Genomic DNA, 11167 nt, shown 5'->3' with positions numbered 1-11167 from the left:
TATGAGTATTTTTTTACTTTTTTATTTCGGTTTCCCTGTTGTTAAAGGCTACCGCTGACCACAAAAGACGATCAAACCAAAAAAGTGAAATACACTAGAATTTGTGTGTTTGAAATACATACCAATTTCTTGCTCGATTTCTTCACAACTACACAAACAATCGACTTGAGACGCAAAATGTCATCTGAGAACGTCGAAATATCAGAATTGTTTAATTTACACAGGTGAGTGTAACGATCTCAAAACAAACCACCACAGTCAACAAGATGAAGCGTCCCTATTGATTTGTGCGTCGAGCCAAAGAATGCAACATTTATATAATAATAATATGTATTTCTTTTTATTTTTCAGATTTCCAGATGGATTTTCGCTATTCTTTTTATTATTCTATGCACCGATGGGACTTCTTCTGGTGGTTGTTCGAGTGTTTTTCTCCTTACAATTAATGTTGATGTCATTCATTCTTCCAAAAGACTCTTTTGTTCGAAGGTAACGAGCAAATGTTTTTATCTGGAATTAAAAGTTACGTGACTGTCAATTGGTTATCAACTGTTAATATTACTTTACAATTAATTCACTAATTGGTATCAAGTGATATAAAATCTAATCATTGTAACATTCACCTTGACTGAAAGTTGTTTTTTCCAATAATTTATCAATTAGTTACGCCAGAGTAAGGTCAGCTGAAATGTTTTATAGCTTGTTTGTAGTCTTATCTTAAGCACTAGCAGCTGGCTTATTTCACCAGCTGAAAAACAGTTGATGGCCAGCTGAATCATTCCTTTTAGAACACATTTAACTTGGTTTTGTGCTATGTATTTAATTTGTTCAATTTTCTAGCCAACCCCTCTAGGAACTTGTAACCTGTATGAGGTTGTGTAAGGTTGCGTAACCTGTATGAGGTTGTGTACAATCAATCAATGGACATGATATGTGACTAACAAAATATTTTGTGTTTTAGATGGCTGCTAAAAGTTTCCTCTGTTATCATTGGTATTGTAGTCACACGTGAAGATTATGAAAATTACTCTAAGGACAAGCAAAAGGTACCTACATTTTAGATATTCTATTCATCTCCTGGGCTTTAAGGTTACGGTACAGTTTCAGGTTGATAGAAATACCAAAAATACAATTTTGACAAAACAGAATCCCTAAATTAAATACTACCATATTATGGAATGAAATTTACAGAGATTTTATTTTAGGAAATATAAGCAAAAAACATTTTAAGGGAATTATAATCATAACACTTTCCATGTCAAAATCTTTTACTCTTGTCAAAACAGTGTGTAATACCTGAAGGGTGTTTGATCTCTTTGGGAATGCGACACACCAGTGAATGAACCCTATTGGCTATGTGCATGTCCCGATTACGGTAGTGTGAAGTGTCATAATCTGGTACAGAGCTTAAGTCTCAAGAAATGTTTAGAAATGCATAACAGCAAAACAAAAATTCCACCAAAACATGCTTAACTTCTGAATTTATGTATCATATTGCTTGGAATTGCATTAAAATTGTCAGTCTGACAGAGCAAAACCTTGTTGCCAAAAGTGTATATACAAGGTATTAAAATTCCAAATTTATCAAAATTTTAATGTAATTTGATTGTCGGATATTGCTGAAATTTGCCTACTAAACCTAGATATCAAAATTCAAGGACTACAGGGGCAGATTGTGGAGCTCTAAAAAGAGCTCTAAAAAGTATATGTTTTCTTTCACAGGGTATGGTACCTAAATTCTTCCAAAGACACCTATATTGTTTTGTTTTACTGACTTTTTATTCAAAAACTTTACACTTAAACCATAAATAACAATCATAGGTAGATTCTCCTTTTATAATGATTTATTTTTTTTGATACTTGTAATTTGGTTTGTATAGTTTGGATAAAATGTGTGCGTGTAACGATTTTTTCCTAGACCAGGTCGCGAAACTGTACCGTAACCTTAAAAGGGGAGGGGGGTTATCCTTCATGGTTTATCCTTAATCACACTCAAGGTGTCCTAGTATCATGAAATCTATTACACTCAGGTTATCATGTTTTCAGTTACTATCAACAGAGTAATACCATGTGTAAACTCTTTCTTATTCCCTTTATTTTTTAGATTGTTGTTTGTAATAACATCACCCACCTTGATAATGTTGCCATGGAAATTGCTGTTCCATCCATCATGGTGAGGGAATAATGTTAGAAGTGACCATTTATGATTACAGGGCCTGATCCAGAGATTTTATAATCAGAATTCTAATGATTTTCTGGATTTGTCCTTTGTTTTTCTAGTATGAATACATGAGCCCAAGTCCTTGGCTTATTAACAAGGTACTTGGTTATACAACATTTGGAGGGACCAAAGAAAAGGAGAATTTGAACTCAAGGGTTACTCAGCTTCTAACAGGTAAGTGCAGTTAGTGCTTAGTCCCATTTTCCCTTGTTCTAATTTTGTATTAAAGATCTTTATTTTGTCTGCTTGACCTCAGAAATAGATGTGCCTCTCCTAGTTTTTCCTGAGGAGTCAACAACTAATGGTCAAAAAGGTGTACTAAAATTCAAGTGAGTGGTTCTCACCCAGTTTTGTATGATTATCTACATTTCTAAATCTGGTAGACCAGAACAATATTCAAGGCAAACATCTGAAGATTTTGTGGTTGTGCAATCTGTCTAAAATGATGCAGTCCTTCTATGCAATAGACAAGTGTAAATCAAGGCTCCGTAGTCCAACCTAAGTGGGTAGTCAATTAATTGAAAACCCACTCATAATAATTGCATCTTTTTTTATAGGTAACACAACATACAGACCGTTATTTCTTTTATAACTTATTTTTTTCCAAGTTGCTTTGATTTGTGAGAGAGATTTCATGTCTATTTTTAGTAGTAAAGTGTTTTGAGCTGTATGATTGTGGAAACCTCATTTTACAAACTGAATACAGGTTTTTTTTTCTTGATTCAGTCCATGGTGCTTTGAGCTATACAGAACTATTACCCCTGTAAGTATCAGTTGAATTCTTTTTTATTTCCTCATGGGGCTTTCTGTAAATTTAAAATATTCACCTTACCTGAGATCAATTAAACCTTATTTTCACATTTGTCATCGATGTAGGTTACTTTAGAGGTCAAAAGGCCATCATTTCCTGATATAACTAAGGTACATCAACTTTCTAATAACTTTTGTAATGATGTCCTGAGCATTTCTGGTCCTCTCATTTCTAAATATCATGCTTTTTGTTCAGTCTACCCTTAGCAGCAGCTGGTGCTCAGATCTTTTCTGGTTTTTCTTTGTTCCTTATACTCAGTTCCACATCAGGTAAGCCCGAGGGCAGAAGCATGTTACGAGGAGGAGGGGTTGGGTGGGTAAAGTGTTGATTATTTTTTTATTAGCTGGATGCCTAAAAATAGACACCAGTCCTGTCACAGGTGTGTGAATCAATAGAAGGTTGCAAAGATAGTTAAGATCTCAGGAATTACTTTTCATTTAGGTATGGAGGGGTGTTAGTCCTGCTTGCCACAAATCATTGAATACTTCTGCACCCCATTCTGCATTTTTTAGTTAATATTATTCCACCTTGATATATATCAAACTCTTGTCTGCCAGATTCCTTCCTAGAATGGACCGTAATCATGACCAAAGTGTTGAAGAATTCAGTCAAGAAGTGCAAAAGGTATTTTGTGCCGGTACAGGTAGAGGACACACCATTAACTTTTTAACTCCAATAAAGCCTTTTATTTAATTATGGATTACTCCTCAGCAAATAGCATTGGCAGTGACTGAGCTTCGATACAAACATTATTTTTCTGACCAGTGTATTTCTGCAGGCAATAGCTACATCATTGCATTTATCAGCAACAGAGTTCACAGCTCAGGATAAAAACGCCTACATCAAGCACCTCCAGCAGCAGCAAGAAGGTAGCTTGTTTCATATCTGTATGACATTTGCAGCTTGTGCTCACTCCATAACGAAATGAGGGTTCTGGTTACAGAGGAAGCTGCAAGACAAGCTAGGCAAGCCACTGCACCACCCACTCTGTCACGTCATACAAGCTCCCCTTACCCTGCCCCAAGCAGGGATACACGTTTACTGCGGATGGCTCAGCAAGTTAGAGAGGTCTTACCACAAGTGCCGATAGATGTTATACAGCGGGATCTAAGTATGTATTTTTTTTAATTTGTCACAAAGATGTTTTCAATAGTAACCGATGACTTTTTTCAGGTAAAAGTAGATGTGTAGATACCACCATCTCTAATATCTTGGAAGGAAGAGTCCCTTACACCCCAGACAAGCCACCACAATCAGCAACATCGTCCACTAGCGCTACTCCTGTGAGTCAGGTTTTATTGTTTATGAACTTTGCCTCCATTCATATAAATAGATTCCGCATCACCCTGGTTTCATATACAGCTAAATCTTTAACAGACATTTCAATTTTTTCAGACAAGCAGACACGTTCTATAGTGAACACATTTTGTGTCGAAATTGTGTCAGTTGTTGAGAGGCTCCGCTCTAGCTATTTCAGCCTGGCCAGATATATTTCTCCAGCTTACAGATTTTGGACCAAATCTCTGAATATTTATAGCTCCTTTCAGGGTCTGATACAGGGGGGGATCGGGTGGATATCCACCCCCCTTTTTAAGTAAAAAAAATTGAAAACTCTCTTTGTTTGAAGAAAATAAATGTCTGAGGGACAGGAGGTACTGTCCATTTTACTTCGCCTGCTTGACTTTGCTGACGCAACAAATCCAATTCAGCATGAAGTATTGTAAGATCTATGTGACCTACCAAGAAGCACTGGATCAGTTATAAGCATCTATCCGGCCATTATCCACCCCCCTTTTAAAAATCCTTGATTCGCTCCTACCTCTTATAACCGAAAACATCTAGGATCATTTTGACATTTCCCTTTTTTTTTTTGCTAGTCTCCCCCTAAATCTTCTTCTGCTGCAAAATTCTTCAAATCATCTGATGCCAGGCATAAATCTTTTGAGGAAAGGAAGAAAGCGATGATAGAAGAAGCGAGAAGGTAGGTACCCTGTGTTCTCCTTTTGAGGAAAGGAAGAAAGCGATGATAGAAGAAGCGAGAAGGTAGGTACCCTGTGTTCTCCTTTTGTGGATAGGAAGAAAGCGATGATAGAAGAAGCGAGAAGGTAGGTACCCTGTGGTGTTCTCCTTTTGTGGATAGGAAGAAAGCGATGATAGAAGAAGCCAGAAGGTAGGTACCCTGTGTTCTCCTTTTGTGGATAGGAAGTGAAAGATCTAGGTGAGGGGTTGTGGTGGTTGCAATCTCATATGGGAGGAAAAAAATACTGTGTTGCCGTCCCCCAGCGTCATTTTCTTGGAGAAGACAAAAAGGGTTTTGTAAAGAAATGTGAATAAACCTTTACACTCCCACCTTCCTAAACTCTTCCTACTGTTTCTTTTTCCAAGACTTGCTATTAACAGCTAAAATAGAAAAAGAATGAATAAAGTACATACAGCTTTTGTTGATTGTTTATAGTGCTTTACCACTGTCATCTTTTCTTGTTTTCCAGGAGGTACATGGCGAAGCATGGTCTCTGATGTATCACCCTCACACCATAACCTACACTTGTAACATGACACTTGTAATATTCATTTCCGAAAGAAAAAGTATGATATCCTCGGAAACCCAGGGCGTCGAGTTCACAGGCGCGAGAACGAGGCGGGACAAAGCCGACGGAGGGGGAGGGTATATCCACACATGAGACATGTGACTGTCTTGACTGGCTTACGGTATTTATCACATATTCAAATATAGATTATCTATCCACCTAACCGGCGGATTATAATTGTTCTAGTTTATCTTTACGGGGACAGAACAAAAACAGAAAACAAAATAAGCAAGGTTCAAGATTATTTTTAGATGTCTACGTTACCTCAGAATTGTGGATGTAAGCAGTTGAATATGAAAAATCTGTTACAAAAGGAAATTGTGTTATGAATGGTTCAATTAAATGGAAAACATGTAACCATTGTTTTGATTAGCGAACTTATGGCGGCGGAAAGTCTGTGGCCCACACGTATGTTAAAAGAGAAATGTGGAGCGTGCGAGCGACGTTCCAAAGGAAACGTCAATCATTCTCACACATTGTTATAAATAATATGCTTTAATAAATCCTCGAATAAGTATTCAGCATTGTAGCATGCCTTGAGTTAGCTTTTAAATAAACTTTCTTTGTAACTGTGATATGACACTGAGGAGGATTTACCTCTAGGTTTACTTTGCTTGTATCCAACTTGAATTTCTAATCCCAATATAATAAAGCAATGAGAGCCGGCTATCAGGCTACCTAGCGGACAGAAGTGTTTGCTTATCTCATAATTTATTCTTTTGGTTTTCTACTAACGATATCAGACAATACATAGCAATATTTTTCTCGTTAATAGCGGAACCTCGATATATGACATGGCAAGGACAAAAAATGCATCTTCATTGTCCCCCCCCCCCCCCCTCGAAAAGTCCTGGATTAGCCCCTTTATCGAGACTCCACCCACCAAAGGTATCCCAAGCAAAGACTGTGCTATTTGTGGTCTATTTCGTGCTGTCGTATAACAGTCCTTCATCTGAACGTTTCCATGCTCATGGCACACGCTTTTTTCCGTTTCAGCGGACTCAGTTGCCATCGCAACGCAAGCTTACGACAAAACTCATTTTACTGTCCGCTCCAAGACCTTCTTCTAAGAGTATCTAAGAATCCATTAGCTTTCTTGCGAATATTCAACCTGTTGATACATTCTTTGATTGCGTTTTGGACCGTCGACACTGTCTCTGTGTAGTGTTCCGATATCGAGATTTGCGCAAACGCACAGCCGTAGTTTTGAGCGAGGAAGCGACCTTCGTACTCGTCGACTTCCCGCATGTGAACAAGGTCTTTCTTGGTCGCTACTATAGTCAGCGTCGATGGGTCAATGTTCTTGGTTTCGAAGAGGTACTCGGCTATCTCCTCGGCCTCTGTGAAAGACCTCTTGTCTGTTGTGGAGTAAAGCAGAAAGTAGATCTCGGTATTCTCGCTGGCTCTTTCCAACTTTTCCTCGGAATTCTGTAAAGAAGTAATTAGGGATTCAGGCGCCAGAATTTATTTTCCTTATAAAGTCCTTATATTTTAAGAATGCCAGTCAATGAGGATATGCACACTCTAAAGATACGACATATTCGCGTCATTTTTTGTAGCGCCTAGTGTTCCGGGGGGGACTCTCCTGAAAAGTAGATGGGTGATCGTCCTATCTTTTAGGGTATAAAATTTCTACCAACTGTTATCCCTTAGGGGTTGTTGGAGGATTTTTTCCATTCTGCTATCACTTAGGGTATAAAATTCCTCCTCCTGCTATTCCTTAGGAGGTTTTTGACGGTTTATTCGATTCTGCTATCTCTTAGGGTTAAAAAAATTCCTTCTACAACACCTAATTTGTTATCTCTTAGGGGTAAGAATCTCATTTGACCACACCCAAGGTGCTAGCCTTTAGGGTTAAAATTGATTTTGCCGACGATCACCCCCGTGGGGGCCAGTTGCCCTGTTTTTGTTTTTTGGCGGGGACTCATTCTAGCTTCCCGTGATACCTTGCCTGCCGTATCCAAGACATCCAGGGCCAAGTACTGACCGTCGATCTCCATGGAGTGCTTGTAGTTCAGCTCTGAAAACGAACCATAGCGTTATTTCTTATGGAAATGTCCCGCAAAACAAGAAAAATTAAAATAAAACACACACAGTATAATGGTTCTGAGATGGCACTGGTGCTCGCCTTTATTTTAATGAAATTGGCTATCGTCTGAAACGGGACTTTAGGTTCCAGAATCGGGAATAGGATCTATGTAACAGCGGTCAAGAAGATGGGATTATTGAAAAAAGCTACCAGTAGAACGGATTAAGATTCCCGTTAAAGGACTGAGAAACTCCTAACTCACCTAAGAAGGGGTCATACTCCCCGATAAATCTTCTCGTCAGCGCTCGGACTGTGAACGCTGCAAGATATAATTTATGGTTGTTGTAATATGAGCACAATATCTGCTATTTAGAACGCATCACACTAAACAAAATAGTTATATTGATTCTGTCTGAGCCATGACATATTCTTAGCAATTTCTTAGAATTTTTGTGAAATCTCGGTAGTTTCTTGGTGTTTCGGAGCACCAGCACCAAAAACACAATAAAACAAAAGCCAAAAATAAATACTTAAGAACGTGACAATGAAAAAGAGTACAAAGGCATTGAGCACCAAAAACAAAGCTCTTCGTAACACCAAGGAATACCCGAAATCTCAGGCTGTACAATCTTATAAAAAAAATTCTTATAAAAAGATTCTTATATTAAAAAAGCGTGTAATTAGCGTGACAAATTATTTCGTGACTAGCCTATCAACAGATCAATAGAGCTTGGTACTTTGCGCATGCGCGTACGCGGGCGCCTTTTTTGCGAAGTATGTGCTTCCTACAAACGAAGTGTCCAGTCTTGCTCTCCGTATTTGCCGCGTCAACACCCCGCATTCTATTTCTTGCCTGATGCTATACGTGACAATAAGATACAGGATCATAGAGTATTGATTGAGCGCTTTGAGTCACTTATCGGAAATAGCGCGTAAATACACCCTGGTTATCTCGTTATCTGAACCTATTTCACTTGAAGGCTTATAGAGATATCGGTTTATAATCCATCTTTCCATCCCTCCCTAGTGCAATTAATTCCTCCCTTTCAATCTCACATTTTGGCATTAACATGGTAAAATATGTCTAATTAGCAAAAAAAAAAAGTCCCCTTGATGAGCTCCTATAGCTCTTGGAATAATTGTAAGTAAATATTGTTTAAATAAAAAAAATTAACAAAAAAGACGCGATGAAAATAGAAAACAAAACATGACGTTCTTATAGCAAAAGGGCATAGTCTGCCTTGACTGGCCCTCTTTAAGGGAGCGCTAGTTTTTCGCTTGTATCGTAAGTGAGAACCAGCCTTTGACCATCGGAAGATGTGGTGAAAGGGTCATTTACTGACTGTCAATATCGACAAATCTGTAGACGCACACTTTCGCACGCAATAAACCCCGTCCTTGTGTATCGTGCGTAACCTTTTCAAACAGATCAAGTCCCAGACATTTGACGCCAGGTATCTAGTGATCATTTAAATCTTTTCGCTTCCTTTTCCTTGTACTTAAGCTTCCGCTGAAGCTCCCGGCGGTTTTCATCCGAATTGCAAACATGAGATCCGGCTAAGCTAATACCTTCGTAAGCAACGGATTACTATGACAAATATCTTCGCGTACGTCCTATACTCTGGTCCTATACAGTGTTAAACACCATTGCCATCTTTTTATTGGCTTGTCTTACACGTAATATAAGCAGTGTGTGCGGTCCGTTTCTGTTGGTCGACGGAAAATACTTTTGAAAATCATAACAAATGTGAATGCTATTATTTAGGCATTATTATCAACACAAATATGAACAATCATTCGGGAACCTGCTAAAGAAATTAAGCATCTTCAACAACAGTAAAAATAGTCAAAATCCTGTTTGAATGTTATTTCCTTTTTTGTATGTGATCATTGCCTATTGAAGTTCAAATTTACATGTGACCTCATATTCAATGGTTGTCAAATTAGACACTCTCTGACTCGAGCTACTAAGTATTTACATTTCTTTAGGCAGCAAATTGACAAAAAAGGAAGTTTTTGACAATTCTACGAGGTCATTCTTTAGCACTCCGTGAGGTTAAATAGCTCAGTGAAAACAGTTGATGACTGCAGTTTATAGGTGGCGGTGTATCTAGAAAAACTTCCAGTGCGACAGAAACGTTGCATTTTTTGTATGGATGTACAGACTCCTTTTTGTGTATGTGCGGAATGTATATTTTGTAGTAAATAAAATCTGAAACTACTCGAATTAACCTATTAATAATATATAAAACTGGAGAGAAATCTTACCTGATTTTCCGACCCCATCTTTTCCCAGAACCGCCACGCTCAAAGCGCGATTATTTGTCATAAAGCTTTTCCATCTTCGCTTGGCTTGTGGGGAGGTCTGCTTCTCTACTGGGCTCGTATAGGGGGCACTTGCAGGAATGGTTAGAAACTCCTGGGTATAAGAAAGTAGCGAAAAAACCCTTTTCTAGCCGCATATTTACAAAAGGATTTGTTTTTTAATGGTCTGCATCAATCCACGATCCATATATTATTTCCTATTTTTTTACGATGCATAGTTTGGCAGGCTTATTGAAAAGTGTGCGCCATCCAGCGCAAGTCACCCGTACGGCAACGGAAGCCTCAGTCTATCTGGGTATAGCTAGCCTGCTCCAAATAGAGGAGATATCTAGGATTAAAACTCACCATTTTCTTTAGTTTTTGTAACAACTTCTGCACACGAGTTTAGTTCACGTAAACGATGCTCTTTGTCTAAGCACTTGACTCAACTGGTATTACTAACAGCTCCTCGCTGCTAGGTAGTTTCCAGAGGTCAACATCTCAAAGATAAAGAGCTCGCACACGCTCACGACTCCCCCAGTGTGACGTCACCATAAGGCAGTGGCGTCACGGAGCGCCTCGGTCTGGTGCCTCAGAATAGTGGACACGTCACATTTAATAAACTGACTTATGAATAAAGAGCTAGTATGGATTTTGTTTTTGTTCGGCATTAGAATAAAGTAAAACCCCGCACTTGGCATCCCCGACGATCTGTGAAATGGAATACTGTTTTGTCTACGGATTAAGGAGAGCTATTGTACTTGTAAAGTCGAATTAAGCTGTAGAAATTGTGCTGGTTTTGACATTGTTAGGATAAGCGTGAAAGGGCTAAAGGGGCGAAACTCTTGGCCTTATGACAATAACCAGTTCATGCCTTACAAATAATCACTCTGTTCGCTTTTTTATCCAAACAACAGACAAATACTTCCACGACAGTACCCACAAAGGGCTACAGTTAGCCTTGAATTCCTTTCTCTTACAAACACGTGTTAATCGTTGGAACGGAATGAATTGTTTTTAACCGCAGCTAAATTGGATTTGACAAAAAGACATCACGTCCCCGTTATCGATAGCAGGAATGCGCTCTAAACTTGTCTTGCTCAATCATTATTTGGATTAGTTCACTTGGCACTCTTGCGTGTGAACCGCGGGAAATTAGAATCGCGATCTTTTCGATATTACACTGCGCATGTTTAGTCTGACCGCTGGCAAAT

General features: G+C 38.6%; 2 protein-coding genes across 2 annotated transcripts; one reads left to right on the top strand and one right to left on the bottom strand.

Annotated features, from left to right (window-relative positions):
* Positions 1 to 51: 51 nt before the first annotated feature.
* LOC5503353 (lipid droplet-regulating VLDL assembly factor AUP1) lies at positions 52 to 5977 on the top strand. The gene is made up of 15 exons (XM_048728878.1): positions 52 to 224; positions 352 to 489; positions 962 to 1046; positions 2105 to 2173; positions 2281 to 2395; positions 2478 to 2550; positions 2948 to 2984; positions 3098 to 3142; positions 3228 to 3301; positions 3590 to 3656; positions 3811 to 3901; positions 3976 to 4143; positions 4206 to 4315; positions 4910 to 5013; positions 5522 to 5977. The coding sequence occupies exons 1-15, from the start codon at positions 178 to 180 to the stop codon at positions 5547 to 5549; spliced, it is 1251 nt and encodes a 416-aa protein (XP_048584835.1). The 5' UTR covers positions 52 to 177; the 3' UTR covers positions 5550 to 5977.
* A 337-nt stretch (positions 5978 to 6314) lies between these two features.
* LOC5503352 (ras-related and estrogen-regulated growth inhibitor) lies at positions 6315 to 10504 on the bottom strand. The gene is made up of 5 exons (XM_001624387.3): positions 10320 to 10504; positions 9918 to 10068; positions 7912 to 7968; positions 7567 to 7640; positions 6315 to 7048 (listed from the first exon to the last, which is right to left on the bottom strand). The coding sequence occupies exons 1-5, from the start codon at positions 10320 to 10322 to the stop codon at positions 6662 to 6664; spliced, it is 672 nt and encodes a 223-aa protein (XP_001624437.2). The 5' UTR covers positions 10323 to 10504; the 3' UTR covers positions 6315 to 6661.
* Between the last annotated feature and the right edge of the window lie 663 nt (positions 10505 to 11167).

Source organism: Nematostella vectensis, chromosome 6 (assembly GCF_932526225.1).
Source record: "Nematostella vectensis chromosome 6, jaNemVect1.1, whole genome shotgun sequence".
Taxonomy (NCBI): Eukaryota; Metazoa; Cnidaria; class Anthozoa; order Actiniaria; family Edwardsiidae; genus Nematostella; species Nematostella vectensis.
This window is presented reverse-complemented; position numbering and strand designations above follow the sequence as displayed.